Genomic DNA, 17,898 nt, shown 5'->3' with positions numbered 1-17,898 from the left:
GTCTAGTCGAGATAGGACATCTTCCGCTATTATTTGATCCGCCATATACTCTTCCGACATGCTACCAGTATTGCCACAATGCTGCATAAAGTTGAGAGTCTCCTTCTCTAACGCATCAATAGACCGCCTTAACTGGGTACGCATCTGCAGCAAGTCCATCAACTGCACTTCTCCTCCCTCAAGTATAGCTGCAGCATTCGCTGTCAATTCCTTTACTCTACGATGTCTGACTTTTACACGCGCCTGCAATGCTTCGTCCATTTTTGCAGTTGATTTATGTATTACGTCTTTAATTGAGTGAAGATCCTGCCCGTTTTTTTTAATGAAAACTGCAATAAGTTCAATTGCCTGAAAATAACACACAACTTGGTTGATATCGTGATAACAGTAACTATTACGTTGTTTAAACAAAGTATTATTGTTTCACTGAATGTCTCACTCTTATAGTTCAGGTATGAAATAACAGACAAAAACTTCTACTATATAGTTTCAAACATTGATGAAAAGGCAACATCAAGAAGAATCTTCCTACTATCATCCCACAGCGGGTTTTTTTTTATGAATACACTGCTTACCACAATTCACGCTTCCTTTATTGATCCAATTCGCTGTTTTTCTGGTAAAAATCACTTTTCTGTACCAACCAAACACAAACTTTGTACCTTATAGAAACTTCGCCCTTGTTTTATTCCGTCCCGTCAATGTCAAAGTGAAAAAAATTTCAGTTTGACAACCAAAAAACGCGGCAATAGTGATGCGCCACTCCAACCGTAAAAAATCGATTGAGCATCTAGGAGTACGAATTAATGTATCTTAAAGACAATCGACATCGCATACACATCAAAGTTTAGATTTTACTTACTTTTACGTATAGGAAAAAAAATCCTAGGCATTAATACGAGTAATGATATATTCAACTCGACCGAAAATAAAACCGATAGTAGACAGTCGAATTGACCTAACATCCGACTACATCCTTGGTTGATACAGAAATGGATGCGTTCAGGATTACGATTAAGGGAGATAGACTTTTATAGACGCAATCGACATTGTACTGAATAATCAGTCCGAATGAGAGGCATATATCATTCCAACACGCTTGAACGTGGAATCGAAACGCAAAACAATTCAATCAATAATATCGAAATAAGATTATATTAAAACAAACATTCATTGTGTATGTATTTATTATCTCGTTTTCTTTTTATTATTATTGTAAATTGTTGCATAATTATTGTTGTTATTTAAATGATTATCTCAGAAACCTTAAACATTTAATTAAATTAATAATATGTATTTGCTGACCCTATTCAGGGTTCATGTGATACACAAGAACTATGCAACAATCAAATATGCACCACTGAATGGTAGAAATAATGTAACCCACAAATATGTGAAATTACTGTAACCTCAAATATAATTAAAAGTAATAATTAAAAAACATAATATCTTTAAGTATGGAACAATCTGGGCAACTTCTCGCTGCTGTGTGGGAACTTGAACTTTGAATTACTTGATAAATTGACTCCCTACTACTTTCATAGTGTCAATATAGTATAGACCTTTGTTGATTGTTTGTTGATTGTTGATGGCGTTCAGAGCCACGTTGTTTTACAGCTCTTGGTGAGCCAACATGACATCCTACTAAACCTTGCCTTGTGGAGCTACTAAGAGCCTCCCTTGTGGAGCCACTACGGGCCTCCCTGGTGGAACCACTACAGGACTCCTTGTTGGTATTTGGAGCGATGTTGTTTTACGGTCCTTGTTGGACCAACATGGCTGTTACTAGATATTGACAGAGCCAAATAAGACCCTTTGTGTCGTTCAGAGCCACGTTGTTTTACGGCTCTTGGTGAGCCAACATGACATCCTACTAAACCTTGTGGAGCTACTACGAGCCTCCCTTGTGGAGCCACTACGGGCCTCCGGACCTTGATGGAGCCACTACGGGCCTCCAGACCTTGAGCCACTACGGGCCTCCAGACCTTGATGGAGCCACTACGGGCCTCCAGACCTTGATTGTTACTTGGAGTCAAACACAATTACTACTGGTAAGGTAACTGAAAAAGGATCCAGCTCCCACTCTTTCTGTTCCCACACAGTAAACGTGAAATATCTCCGGCATCTCCACCAATTAATCTTGTCGCCGCGTTTATTGATGAGGATGTAATAGACGACAAGACTAACAATTGATATTGAATAAAGTATCTGCATTTAGGTTTTGGAACTGCAATATTTACATAATACTTTGTGAACATTTATTAACATTGTAATCTGACTCGAGCGACCCGTGGCTTCTGCACGGCTACGGTCTAGCCTCGCCTAGACGAGCTATTGACATCACGGGGAACTAATCTTGCCACAACACGGGGTCATGGCAAGGTGTGCAATCACTACATTGATCGCTTGTGTAACATACCCTTACTCGAGTCATATTTGGTTGGAACCATTTAGGTCCCCACAGGTCTCCTCCAACCCCTTACAACCTGCCCTGATATTGCCTCACTTGATATATTGACTTGACTTGCAATGAGTATCACACTCGACTTTGCTTGGACTACATATTGCTGTTCCACAACCGTCCAGTGCGGACTTGAATACTTGTTATATGCTTTATTCTACGGTTCATTAGAGAATAGAAATTGTATAGGAAACTTACCACAGCTGGTAATCTATTCTTTTATTTTATTACTCACTCAACACAACTTTATCTATTTGTTTGTCTGACATTGTTTTTCCCTCCTTCTTGAACTAACCTTCTTTTTTTAATGTCCATCGACTATATAGAGGTTAGTGTTGCAAGCAGGGTTGAAGATATATAGAATCTATAAATTATTTGTTGTGCAACTTACCAACTGCTTGATACTCGCGGTTCTTCGCGACACGTTCGATGTACAACGTAACTAGAGTTACTCTCTTAATATTATAACATTATAAGTTATTGTATCTGTTGACGACCTTTAACATTTTGTGGATTATGATAGAATACATCAGTGTTTAAAGGACGACGTGGTTTTTGTTCACCATCGCACCATTTCCTTCTGCTGTGTGCACCCCGAGACCGGGCTCTGCATAACATTGTCATAAGATGAACTGAGGGAAATGTCAAATGGTCCTATGTGGTTCTATAATATAATCCAGCCAAATTAAATATAAGTTCGTTATTTCACAGGTAGGTGTCAACTGTAACAACTTGACATAGTCGTATTATTTTAGTTGAAATATTTCGGGATGTTTCAGCGGTCATCTTGGTTTATTTTAATTATATTCTTGCTATTCCTGAAAGATTGTTGGAAAACGTGTTGAGTTTTTATTTGTAATGGTTTGAAGTTCCCTTTGTGATAATGTCTTGTGTGATCGAGGGCTGTAAATCGCATACAGGAAGAAAAGAAAATACGCACGAACCGATAACCTTTAATCGGTGAGTTTTGTTCAATTTTGAAGAAATTAATTTATAGGACCTGACCCTAAACATAGAAATCGACATATTGTTTATGTAATTATTACTTGCATTCAAGTCTATATAGATTTTTGCATATATTTTCGAACTTTTCTGCTAAGTATGAAAGGTTATATTTTTGGCATAGTGATGTATCGACCTCAGATCAATAACCTATCGACATTTACAGCTTTCTTATAGTTTGGCCCAGGACTGTCTCATTTTAATTGATGAGTACAGTCAAGGGCATAAATATATATACATTCGCAAAGTCTCTAAAATATGTGTACGCTCAGACAATAAAATCGTGTTCACATATTTTTAAGCCATTTGTCTGGATCGATATTTTTGCCTTCGACTGTACCTATAGTTTTCTTTGTTCTTACTTACTGACAGATTGTGTTTGCCAGACTATAGTTTAATACTAAAAACCGGTCAAGTGCGGGTCGGACGCGCGCACCAAGGGGACCGTACTTTTTAGTATTTGTTGTTATAGCGGCAACAGAAATACATCATCTGTGAAAATTTCAACTGTCTAGCTATCACGGTTCATGAGATACAGCCTGGTGACAGACAGACGGACAGCGAAGTATTAGTAATAGGGTCCCGTCTTGACCCTTTGGGTACGGAACCCTAATAAAAAAGACATTAATGATCATTGTCATCAATGTTCCTTTTATTAATATTGTTGGTCACAAAACTTAACTTTTTATTTCAGATTTACAAAGGACGAGGAATAGGGGATATTACTGCAATGTTCTGCCACCAGAGTGCAGCACTAGCTTTTTTAGTGCACCGTATCGTAACTTATTCATAATGTACCTTTAACAGGTTTTTGACAAGTTTTCAGGGGACCTACCGAAAAACTCGAATCCGAAATTTCGTTATCTAGCTGCCTCTTTATCGCTCGAATACGCAAGAGTAAAAGAGATGTTAGATAACGAAAGTTCGATTTTCTTGTTTCGCGATAGACCCTCAGATTGTGATAGTGGCGCCACCTACGCCGAGTTTCGCGTAATATTCCCTATTATTAAATAAAAAAAATATATTACACGTACGTTTTTTTTTTCATTTCCTATTTGGTACAGTCAGCTGCAGAGAAAAGGTACCCCACGTCCATACTAATTTACAGAACTTTGTATGCAGGGGGGGTGCCTTTTCTCTGCAGCTGACTGTACATGACTAGAAACTATACTTAGTCTATTAGCATTAGAAAAAACGGTAAACCATTTCCACGTGTCTTTTTATTGACAAGTTTTTTTATAAATATAGCAATATTTTACTTATGAAAGCAAAAGTATGTAAATAATCGTATATTATATTTGTTGTGACTTATTTTCAAAGTGTTTTTCGATAAAACGACACGTTAAGATCGCTCGACTTCTTTCTAATGATAAAAAAACGAGAGGTATAGTTAGACGGTTCTGAGTAGTAGACTGCAAATGAGATAAAAGCTATATTAGGTACATGCATTAATCCTCATATCAGGCGGCTCTTTGATTCCAAGGATTGCATAATTTTTATACTTTTTAATGATTTTTAGAATATGAAAATTATAAAAAGTATAAAAGTTATGCAATCCTTGTATTCCACGCATTTCATTTCATTTCAACGAGCCGCCTGCTACAGATTTCTTGAAATTGCCGCGTTTTTTCAGGTTCAACTTTCATTAGCCAGACTATTATCAATTTGCCAATTTCGTGATTATTCTTTTACACGGCACATAAACTTATGCATAATTTATCGATATAAAAAGTCGACACAGTCACATCCCTAGCAAATTATCAAACTTATGACACCGTACGTAAATGAGAAATAACAAGCATATATGCATCTCTTTTCGGCACATTATCTAATTCGTAAGGAAGTAAAGTACGGGTATACATATTTGCGAAGCATTTTTGCCCGACTTCTATGCTTTAGTCATTATTCTGAGGATTTCATAATATATAGTTGGTCAAGCCAATCTTGTCAGTAAATAAGAACAAAAAAATCTACACTCATCCCCTTCTTCTGGGCGCCAGCACCAGTGCAAGACAAAGACAGTATGACTCTCTCCGTCTACGCCCGAAATGAGACAGTTCCTTGACAAACTATATTAAGCTCGCTCTAGTGGAGTGTGTATGGATGGTATAGAAAGGATGCCAATCTCTTATGGCAGAATTGTTGCAAAAGTGACCGCTTTCAGCTTTAAATAATAGTTCCTAATCTCTCCGGTGGCGCTAGTTACGCTCTGGGACGTGAGCATAACATGTAAGGCAACAAATAACCCGTCAAAATTACGTAGGTTGTTTTTGGTAGTATTTCGGTGTATGGTGGCGCCGCCTAATTACTGTTTTTTGATGGACACTTTCCATACATAGAGATTTGGCTCCTTTATATAGTCTCCATGGGAGTGTGGAGTCGATTTCAGAACTGGACTCCACACTCACGTTCGCGGCTTCGCGCCGCAATTCGCGCACGAGTGTGGAGGGCCCTTTATGTGTATTAATAATGTTATTATCAAATTAAATACGTTAGTTATATTAAGCATTTCATACAAATTACAATGGTCCCTTACACCATAAGGGTCCTCCACACTCGTGCGCGAAGTCGCGAATGCGAGTGTAGAGCCTAGTTCGCTAATCAGAGAAAACGACTCCACACTGGAACGAGCTATACAATTTAAATGAATATCTCAGGTAATCGTAAATTAAAGTTCCATTTCAAGCCAATATAACTTGTATGAAATGTTAAAAACGCCAACTTCCGAACTCTTTGGGGTCAATCACGGGCTCATGGGATAGGATGTAGAGCCTGCGAGTAGAGCCGGAGCCCGCCCGCTGATAGACATCACAGACGGACAGCGGAGGTTTAGTCAGAATAGGGTTCCGATCTTAAATGCATTTTAGTCGGACCAAGCTAACTGCATGGTGTTTGGAATGACATACTGTGGCAATGTCATAAGTAGGTAATCAATGTCAAATATCTACGAAAATCTCACTTTGTTGTATTCAAGTCGGTGTAAAGTTTAGCGTTTCACAAACCTTACTTTAATTCAGTAACTGACGACAGGGACGCAGCTATAAATACGTTGCCAAGTGTCCCATATTTCCATGTTTGTCTATGAAAAACATGGTAATATGGATGCTTGGAAGTTAGGATCGCACCGTTTTGACGGTTCGGTGCGATAGTGTGGAAGCCACGCCTATAGTACCCTCTATAAATAAATCATGAATCTGTTAGGTCTATGAAATAAATAAAGATTTAAAAAAAAAAACGCCTATAGTACTACCAAAGATCGTAATAGATGGATACCATATGGATACCAAATGGATACAGTCTAAGGAAAAAACGTACCTCGAAAATCAAGAAAATTTGATTCTCGTTCAGAGTGTGCTACTAGCTTTGGCTTACTGTCATATACATGGCGTTGACGGTTTCGTTTGTTATTTATCAATTTTAACGCATATCAGTGAAAGAACATGGGTCAAAATCATAAAAATAATTAATGCAAATAAAAAAAATCATTTATTCGTATTCGTATTAAATTAGGATTTTCTTAATGACGATAGTTTATAAATTTTTTTTGTAATATATTATTAATTGTTATTTATAAATGGAAATACTTGTATAGTTTAGTTTTTAAGTTAATGTTGTTTGCCCTTACAGGGTGTCATGGTCTGACTTGTATTTTATTGAATAACAGCTTGATTTACTATGTACATGACTTTACAACGAAATAAATGAAATGAAATAAATACATTTATCGTATTTTTATAAATATTTATTTTTAGTTTTAAAGTGTGTCGACAGATGGCAGTGAATTTACTGGGGTTACAAAATTTACTATGACAGTACCGCTCTAGTATAAGTTACTCTATGGTTACTGAAATTGAATTAAGGATTGAAGGATTCTGTGAGGAATAACTTAAAAAAATAAAACCTCGAAATAACTTAACCTCCTGGTTTATATTTTGTGGAAACTAATATAATTACATTACATAAGTTAATTTTAAATCTTTACATTATAAAATACAGTAAATTTAATACATATTAATTATTAACTAATATTTACAGTGTCCATGTAACAACTTTACACATTATTAAATTAATAATAATTTAATAGATATGGTATAATTATGGACAGGCAACAATTAGCACTCATTCCGTTTGAATTTTTTGCTGGATTCGTTGACGTCGTCAAGTTTGTTGATCCGCCGCGTCTTTAGGAATGAATTGCCGTCACTTTCACTCACGGTCTGTCTGAAGTGCACACTGGATACATTTTGATTATTTACACCATGTTTTTTATCACCCATACTTTTATTATTCTTATTAACTAGTAACGTATTTTGAATGTCTTTAACTAATTCACTACTAGAGTGGAGCTTTATAGGAATCAGAATTTGATTTTCATTGTCACCCTTTTTAATGAACCCCGGCTTGAGTTGGAGTCTGTTCTCTGCGTCACTGGAGATCCTGATGGTTTTGCGAAGCAACGCGTCAGCAGCATCCGAGAAGTTGGGCTTAAGTAGGATGTCACCCGATATTTGTTTGACGAATGTGAGCATTGTTCCGCCCTCCGACTCCTTTAGTTCTGTTTTGATGATTTTGCTTGTGCTGGAATTCGCTTTATCTCCGTCTGATTCATCTTGGTGTTCTTCATTTTCGACCAATTTACCTGTAATATAGGAAAATAATCATTAAACAACAGGTAAGAAAGTTATTTATTCATGCTATAATAATAATCATTATATTCATATTATGTTCATATTAGGATTCTTAAACAAATCAACTTAGTTCTTGAAGTAAGCTAGCTTTGATATTTGAAGAATACTTCAAATATCAAATAGTGTGTTTCGTTGTTTAGTAAGACAACAAAAATTATACATTCCTATGAAAGCCTATTCATTTTTTTTACACTTGACACTTCTACAATAGGGTATTTGACTGTATTTAAAATAAATTATTTTACACCATGCATGAAATAAAGCACCAGAAGATTAATAGAGAAACATAGACAGCAGTTATCTTTATCTTATCTAAATATTTAGCAGATGGCGCCAGCATAGCTTGCCCTGTCAACCCATAGAATTGTGTCAAATCTTTGTTCTTTTAATGCCCTTTAAGCCAAATCTCATAGAAAAAGGGGCAAGCTATGATGGCGCCATCTCTGCAAACCTTTGACAGTTGCGAACCCCATTTGATTGTGACGTCACATGTAGTGTTTCATATAAATTTCACAGTAGCAAAATAGTTTTGACAGTTTGAAAAAAAAAAACAAACTGATTTTTCTTAGTAGTCAAATACCCTATTAATAACTGCTGTTAGATGCAAAATTATATATTTATAATTATATATTTATCACAAAAATATTAGGAAAAATCGTCCTAAACAAAACTAGATGGATATGCAATTATGCACGCACCGTTGAGAGTAGGGAATGCAATGTCGGGCAGCGTCAAATGCGAGTCCGGGTTGAAGCGGTTCATGAGCGCCTTCAGCAACAAGGATATTTCTTCTCGCTTCCGCGTCACTACGATTTCGTCGAACCAATTCGCCAACTGTTTGATCGGCAGCGCGTAGTCTTTTACTGGATCCTGAAAAAAATTTTTGGTTCACAAATGTCATCATAAAGAAGTAACGACCGGTATTATATATCCGGTATCGCCATAACATTGAGTGATAATGACAAAAGATTTTATATGTAGAAATAGAAATGGTAAAAAAATATTAAATAAATAAATATTACGTGACATCTTACACAGATCAACCCAGTCCCAAACTAAGTAAAGCTTGTAATATGGGTGCTAGGCGACGATATACATACTTAATAGATAAATACATACTTATATACATAGAAAACGCCCATGACTCAGGAGCAAATATTTGTGTTGATCACACAAATAAATGCCCTTATCGGGATTCGACCCAGAACCACCGGCTTCACAGGCAGGGTTACTGTATTAGGGATACTAAAGGACTATAATACAAAGTATTATTTCTTACCTTGAAGAACTGTTCCACGTATTGCAGCAGATAGAGCCCGCAATCGGTGAAATTGTTTTGTTGCGGGATTTTGGGACAGCTTCCTTTAATGTTATCTTTGTTAAATACTTTCGTAGCCGAGAGCTGTAACATAAATAACGATTTTTTTTAAACTAGGTAGAGATCAGGGATGTTGCGGATGCCGATTTTTTGACATGCGCGGATGCGGATGCGGATTTTTAAAGGCTCACATCCGCGGAAGTTTGTGTTTAATATATGTTATTAATAAATATTGTGCTTAATTAATATGCGGTATCCGGCCGGATAGTAAAAATATGGCCGGATACCGAATAGTGACCGGATATCCGTTGCATCTCTACTAGGTACATTTAATAAGATTGATTTTTGTTGATAATGTACATAACTATTTATTGATCAATGCTGGAGTGAATAAAGACAACAAGTTAATTAATTTTTGTAACGTGCCGAACAGCTTGATGAAGGAATTACTTTCGTAAACAAATGTAATAATAAAATTGTGCAAGTGTCGTAATTTAATGCAACAGCATGTAACATGTTTGTATGTCACATAGTTTGATATTTTACAGTTAGTATTTTCCTTGTCTTGGTGTGGTGAAAATTTTTGTGTTTCACTCGGGGACAATATTTGTTTAACCCTCGTGCCTTTAAACCCTCGCAACGCTCAAGAGTCCATTTTAGAATCTTTCGCTTGCTCGGGTATCAATATTAGCACGAGAGGTTAAACAACAACTTTGCCCCCTTGTAAAATTTGTGAATTTGTTTTGTTGCTATTTCGTTGTTTTTATATCCTAGTCTTTGTGAAGCAAAAGGATCTGAAATAATAAAGATTTTTTTTACCTTTGCTTGATATTCACAGGTCAAGTAATCTCGCAAGGTAGCCACCACTCTTGACCTGGACGCTCCGGCGAGGGAATCGAAGATTAGTATACAGGGTCTGTAAAAAATGTGTTTATTAGGTCAAATACCTAAGCTGTAACTTGTAACATATTTTTTTATGATACAGGAGGCAAACGACCAGACGAATCGCCTGATGGTAAGCGATTACCGTCGTCCATGGACACCTGCAACACCAGAGGGGTTGTAAGTGCGTTGCCGGACTTTAAGACGGGAATGCGCTCTTTTATTGAAGGTTTGAAGGTCGTATCGGTCCAGAAATACCGCAGGCGACAGATCAAAAGGAAGACAAGCAATAAAATTGTCTATTGTTTGTAGTACTGAGTCTTGGACTTTTTACTCAGCGCGTGCCGGCAAACACCTAGATGTCCAATTTTAATTATAGCAAATACGAAGTAAATTTTAATTTTCACTACTGCGGTAAGATTAATTTATACATTTTTTTTTCTTCACTTGTTCCGCGATAAGAGACGGCCATATCACAGAATAAATAATAGTACTACCATACAGAAAGGAAACTTCCTACAAAACCGAAGTTTGACAGCGGTTCAGGGTCGAATCATGCTGTCCCTTTCTAATATATGTCACTATCCCTTTCGACCATTTAGGGTTGTCAAAATTCAAGTCATTATCTTATCTGTGGGACGCAAAGGGACGTCAAGTTGTGCCAACCCTAATCGCTCGGAGCAATGCTGAGCCGAACGGAGCCGAGTTTGCCCGAAGCGAGGAGTTTCGCACCCCTGGCCATATTGCAAAAAATCGATCATCACACGGTGATCTTTTACAAGTTACAAATAATGCAAGGTTCCAACAGGAACTTACTGCTTAATAGGTTCCGTTTGGGTCGCCGGCGGCGCCTCTACCTTCTTCTCTGGCGCGGCCGCCTCGGCCTCCTCCTCGTCGGAATCGCACTGCATGTCCAAGTCACTCTCCTGGTAAAAAAAAAAAACATTTCATGAATTTGAGCCACACCTTTTGCTAGCCATATATTCGAGATCTGAGTATACTCCGTTTTTAGTGTTCCGTGCAAAACTTTGTTTTGACAAACGGAACACTTATGGGATCACTTCGGTCTTGCAAATCAGTTAAATGCGTTTTTCGCAGACCTTTTGACATAGATACCTAAAATTTGAAACAGTTATAGCAATTACCACCACTAATATTGTAAATAAGTCAAAACCGCTTATTTAATTTTAGATTAGAATTTCAAAACGACTATAATGCAGTGCATACTGCACTGTCTGTCGTCCTCCGCTGTCTGTCGTGAACTGGTCTTGTGATTGTCATGTCTAATTTTGAATTTAAATGTCGTTCCAAATATCAGCCTATCAGCCAATCAGTCAGTCGGTCTTTGTCAGGACCCCACGGAAGTTGGATGCCACGATTTTGGAGGAAAAAAGTTACCACTAAATAAACTTATAGAATTTCAAATGTGATAAAAAACGGAGTATAGTAGTTAGAAGTTTTAACTTGAATGAGGTGGTTGGTAAGAAGATATTATGGCGAGCTACGGACTGGTTGGCTTGGCTGCAAGAAGCTGATTTGTATAATGTTAAGAAGGAAGGGACGACTTGGTCACTTTTTCTTTAGTGTATGATATCTATTTCAGTTTATGGGGGAAGGGACGCTACAGGGGAACCTTTCTAAGTGTTAGTGAACATCCTTACCTCTGCTTCAGCCTCGTCTCGCTCGCTGAGATTGTCCGAGTCGCAACTTAATGTAAGCTGCTCCTGTTTGGTCAGCGGTGTTATCGTGGTGTTGCCTATCTGCATAGACGACCGCCGTTCTAAAAACAAATCATAAGTAAGTTTTTTAGCAAAAAATTTTTTTTTACTATTACTAAGACTCCACTGTCAATATGTCTGTCACTGAATCATGATCCGTGATAGCTTTCCGAGGCACGCTTTTTCCTTAGACTATATTCATCTTATACGGAGTTACATAGGTTGCTATTATTCAAACGAGTCAAACCCAACATCTTAAAATTTTAGTTGTAAAGCACTTAGACTAGCAAGAACTTGCATGCAATTTTCATTACATTGCGGTATCTGATCAAACTTTTGAATGCAGATTACCTCAGTAGTCGGCAATGTAACGTAAATTGCCTGCAAGTTCTTGCTAGTCTAAACCTCGCTTAACGGAAGTTTAATTTTTTTTCTATAATCTTACCTCTTTTTTTAATCTCCTGCGGCGTAACCGTCCGGTTGTCTATCATACTTCGGCATCCCTCAATAGTGGGAAAACATATTATAGCCACAAACCAATGACAATTCTCATTAATAGGAACTACGATGAAGTCTTTTTCAAATATATTGACGTTCTTAGTCCACGTCTTGACTCGCGCGTGTCTCTTTTGCGCCGGCGTCAGACTGCTGTCCCACTCGTGGGGGTTCGAACTTTTGTTAACTTTACTCGGTTTTGTAGTTAGTCTTTTGTAAAAGAAAGTACTAAATATATGAGTCTTTTCTCTCTGTATGTGTGTGAGGACATCATGAACTAAATATTTTAAATAGAAGTCTATTATCACGTCATTTAAGAATTGGTCTTGGGCTAGGCACATATAGTCTTCTGTATTGATAGGTATACCACCTTTCCCAGGTGGATATATTAATATTTGTCTTATATCTGTAGGGCCAGAGCTGAAAGAAAATAAGGTTATAATTACATAGTTCTCTAATTTTTTTAAAAGTATTCTGTAAATAGTAGATTGTGTTACAAGGGAGGGTGTTAACTTTTGACCACCATACAGACAAGGAAAACCTCATATTTTGGACATATCTATAGACACGACAAGTATAACATAATTCGTAACATCTTGGAAGGGAAAATCGACGGCAAAAGGAGCAGAGGAAGGAGAAAGCTAACCTGGATAGACAACATTAAAAGCTGGTCCAATATTAATGACACTGCCAGTTTGTCTAGACTGGCACAGGATAGAACCAAGTTCCGTAAGATGGTCGCCGACATCCGCTGAGGATATGGCACAACAAGAAGAAGTTACAAGGGAGCAAAATGACATATTTACGGCGAGGGCGTACATTGAATCCTAAACGAAGCGATGGATTCTAAAGTAGAATCCTAAGCGTAGTGAGGGATTCAAGTGTGTCACGCCCAAGATGGAAATATTTTTGCTACCATGTGACACATAATGCTTTTCACATCATCTATGAGATAATTATGATGTTTCATAGTCAAGTCATCAAAGTCGAGTTTCATAGATGAAAATATTATTTAAGCTACAAAAACATGTGCAATTTTTTTTTTAAAGTGTCCTAGAACAGAAAAATGTTACTTTGATCCCTCCTAACAGGGAAGAAAAGTGCCACTTTGATCCCTCCTAGCAGGGAAGAAAAACCCCTTTTTCAAATTGGTGATGTGAAAAATGATTTTGTTCCATTTTGACAGCTGTCTTTTGTCAAATATTTGAGTTACATGTCTATTAGTAGGAAAAAGAGCTGCCAGTCTCACAGAAATCTCAAAACGCATGCATGGCAAAAACGCTTTTATTGAAAATGTCTGTCATATTTGTGTAATGTAATGTAGGAATGGTTGTATCGTTGGAATAGAGCTTCTGGTTTCTAGGTATGCCTTTTAAATGTTCAATGTATTAGTGTCTAACTTAACTTTGCACCGATTTCAATACAGCATAGTGAATGCGTATCGTTAGAAATAGTCACTTTTTCATAGAAATCTGACATTAATGACGTTTCCACACTTTGTCATTGCAAATGATGTGCAGAGTTAGCTTGGTCCGGCTCTAACTATTGTGAAGACGAAAGTGGACGACCGCGCGAAATAACCTTTCCATACAAATAGTCCTCATTTTCTTCTCTGGATATTAACATTATCGAAAATATTTCAACACAATTTAATCTATATCAACCAAAACTATGCCCCTACATATGATTTTTTTATACTTTTTTTTCTAATTTTTAATTATTATAAAAGTTTCGTATGGAAAAGCAGTCACGTGACTTCGTCCCCTTCCCTCTTAAACGTGTGCGTGTGCGTATTAAGTAGGTTTTACTTTATTAGCTAATACACTCATGGACAAATTCAGAGGAACGTAACAAAAAAGTTCAATTACTAATTTTGAAATTACTTTAGGTGCTAATAATCCAGTAATTAAACCTTGTTTTTGCGTTCCTCTAAATTTGTCCATGAGTATATTATGTTAATAGTTACCTTTTAGCTCCACTAGTACTGGAAGCACTCGTCGACCGCGTGGCCATCTTCGTAACGCTGTTGTTGCCTTCTTTCGTACATGTTCTGACCAAAATATCATTAGCCTCTCGACCATTCAGTTCGTCCATAGTTTTGCCGAACAATATTTTAAATGCTGACTTTGCTTCATCTGTTATACAGTCCGGCAACAATGTTATTCTTCTTTGGGGATCGATTTTTGACATAGGATTATAATATGGACCTGTAGACAGATATTATACTTCATTATTTATCAATCTGAGGTAAACTTCCGAGTCCTTGTCACTGTGCCAGTACATGTCATCTTAACTTAAGTCATTGTCCATACACAAGTGACAGCAGATGTCATCTATTGGGCATTAGGATGTCGAGCACTAGGAAGTTTACCTTACATCTTGTATTATGAACAAAATACAAGTACAGTTACAAAAACTGTGTGTATCGAAAATGTAAACTTTCCATTGATAGTGTAAATTAAAACTACTTTAAAGAATAACAGAGTTTATAATGAGCGCCTGTAGCTCACTAAACTGTATTAACCTATTGTTATTACTGTCTAGGATGCCAAATGTACACTAGATTAAGTAATTACCTTGTAATAAATTGTTAAATAAAGAACTTATAAAAAAAAGAATAACAGAAATTCTGTAGGGTTAAACAGCAAGCTTTTTGAATCACTTTAATTTGTACAAAACTAATCATTGATACACAAGAATATGAAACATAAGATATGATAAGAGTAATATAAATATTTCTAAAACACAAACCTGATTCATCCACCATGTCAAGAGCTCTTCTTATATAAATCCCACACTTGTTAACAGTATACAAGAAAATGACAGGTACACCTTTAGAGAAATGTGCTAATAATCTCACGACCTCTTTCAGCGGAATTTGAAGTGCCACATCTCGGGATTCATCTTTAAGTGAGGGTGCAACAATTTTAACTCCTTTGGATGAGATAGTGACCTGCAAACAACATAAATTTGTACTAAAACTGACATGATGATGATGATGGTATCCTGTTATCCCTCATCAGGGACATAGGGCTCTCAGAAGGGATTTCCATTTTTTGCGGTCCAGCGCGGCCTCGTCCAACTCCGCCCAGCCGAGGCCAACTGGTGCAGCCTCCTTTTCCACTGTACGTAGGCGACCTTGCCCCCTTTTTCCGGGAATTTCCGAAGTCAGCCCTTGCTTGGATAGGTGTATAGTCCTATCCAATAAGCCAGCGCCATTTCCGCAGAAGTATCTCTTTAGCTAAAGCGTTTTGTCCGGTCAATTTCCATAATTTAATATTGGAGATGGTCCGTGACCAGTAGACTCCCACGATTCGCCACAAACACTTGTCTTTTATATACTTTATATATTATCTACCAACGTGTCAACAGTTAATGTTTTGATGACTAAGATATTTTTTTTTTCCATCATCAAATGTGCTTAGAAAATTTAAATTAGTTTCCGTTTTTACTTACTTTTAGCTATAGTGTACAACTCTCCCGGCATCATAGTGAAATAAGTAGGCTTATAGTGCTCACTTCATACAAAGATAAAAACCCATTTATAATAAGATTAGTAAGTTTTAACCAAGCTGTGTGAAAACTTATTTGTAATAAGATTGAAGCTTAATAAGTATTCAGTTTTGATCTTATTAATAGTACATTTTACCATACCTCCCATACACTTTATTATTATTAATAAGAAAAATCTTGATTGGAGTGAGCACTCTAAGCTTACTGAGGTAATTCTCAGGAGCTACTAACACATACGGGCTGCTCCAAAGTAAAAAATCGTAAAATGATGATTAATTCCGAAGCATAATTACAAACATTAATAGGTTTAAAAAACAGGACATCATGCCATTAATGGTTCCAATTACTGCAAATTGATATAAAATGAAGAGTTATACTTTACTACTTACCTTTTCTTTTGGAGTATATTTATATGAGCCAATCCTGATGGTGCGGCATGTAAGAGATGCAATCGCATCTTGTATGGAGCTCTGGCTCATCTCGTCCCTGCTGGCATCTGAAATTATTATTATTGTTAGTTTCACCATATTATAGTCATAGAAAACACTTGTGGTTAAATTTTGGAACAGCTTAAGGCAGCCTTATATCTAAGCTAAATTCTCGGGATATGATGTCATTAGTGGACTTATTAAGCATAAAAAATTTGAATTACGTAGCTCTTATACTTTAGATTTTATTCATATCTAAAAAAACCCGATTTCGTCACTCACTCACTCACTGATGATCATCAAAACCTTTAGGGTACTTCCTGAAATCCTAGGAAGCTGAAATTTGGTATGTGAGATAGCCTTAGTACACAAACAGAAAAATTCAAAAACTTGAAATTTTTAGCCCCTAAGGGGTGAAATGGGGGGGGGGGGGATTTTGTATGGGGAATTAATAACCGCTTGACCGATTTAGTTGAAATTTGGTATGCAGATAGTTTTTGTTATGGGGAGGGATATAAAAAGTTTTCAACCCCAAAATCACCCCGTAAGGGGGTGGAAAAGAGCGTTAGGGGTTAAAAGGGGGTTACAGTTTGTATGGGGAATCAGTATTTTTACTTGCAGATTGTGTAAAAGATGCCTCCAGATACGTATTTCAGGATTTTTAATAGTAAATTACCCCCAACAATTTCAATTAGCATTGTTCATTTTTTTAACCCCCCATTTTTATTTTATTTTATGAAAATATAGGTTCATTTAGGATACCAATTTGAATGATTTAGTAATTCATGGCTCGGTTGAATACTTATAATTTATTGAAAATATGAGATACGACTTCTCGTAAATTACATGTCGTGGCTGTTGATAAAGCACAAGCAACAACAAGCATTAAAAAATATGTAGTTGTCATTGTCAATCATGAATCTAGTATAGATCTGGAATAGGCATGAGTGGTGGGGGGAACTGTTAGAACGGGATAGTCTTATGTATCTTTCAGAAGGAGTAGCAGAGAAAGCGTTATTATATGCTACCTTCTATGTTGTCAATTGATTGTAATTGTCATCTGTCATTAATGTCATTAATGTTAGTATAACGCGTTTCTATAAATAATATCGTCGTATTATTTGAATCCCTAAATCAATAATCTAAAAAAATACGCTAAATTTGTGAAAGCTGAATCCACAAACTTAGTTTTATTGGATGTATATAATGTACAAATTTCTAGAAAAGGCGGAGAATGTAAAGTTGTAACAAGAATAGTGCCTGGGCTTGGGCATAGATTTAATAACAAACTATACAATTATTATCTGGTTCAACAAGAGTAGAACCTACATCAACTTCAACTGAATGCTACTAAACAAAGCCCTCACGTGCAGAACATGTTGAACATATAATG

At 36.7% G+C, this 17,898-nt stretch overlaps 1 protein-coding gene across 1 annotated transcript in view; it reads right to left on the bottom strand.

The window, feature by feature from the left end:
* Nucleotides 1–7,371: 7,371 nt before the first annotated feature.
* LOC134742789 (putative mediator of RNA polymerase II transcription subunit 26) overlaps nt 7,372–17,898 on the bottom strand; it is a 44,818-nt gene continuing 34,291 nt past the window's right edge. Inside the window, exons 21-30 of the mRNA XM_063675975.1 lie at nt 16,467–16,573; nt 15,316–15,517; nt 14,531–14,771; nt 12,515–12,984; nt 12,013–12,131; nt 11,168–11,277; nt 10,289–10,385; nt 9,431–9,553; nt 8,850–9,021; nt 7,372–8,102 (exon numbers count right to left, since the gene is read on the bottom strand). Of these exons, the coding sequence (XP_063532045.1) occupies nt 7,576–8,102; nt 8,850–9,021; nt 9,431–9,553; nt 10,289–10,385; nt 11,168–11,277; nt 12,013–12,131; nt 12,515–12,984; nt 14,531–14,771; nt 15,316–15,517; nt 16,467–16,573 (2,168 nt within the window). The 3' untranslated portion in view covers nt 7,372–7,575. The remainder of the gene's footprint in view (nt 8,103–8,849; nt 9,022–9,430; nt 9,554–10,288; nt 10,386–11,167; nt 11,278–12,012; nt 12,132–12,514; nt 12,985–14,530; nt 14,772–15,315; nt 15,518–16,466; nt 16,574–17,898) is intronic.

This window comes from Cydia strobilella, chromosome 7 (assembly GCF_947568885.1).
Source record: "Cydia strobilella chromosome 7, ilCydStro3.1, whole genome shotgun sequence".
Classification (NCBI taxonomy): domain Eukaryota; kingdom Metazoa; phylum Arthropoda; class Insecta; order Lepidoptera; family Tortricidae; genus Cydia; species Cydia strobilella.
This window is presented reverse-complemented; position numbering and strand designations above follow the sequence as displayed.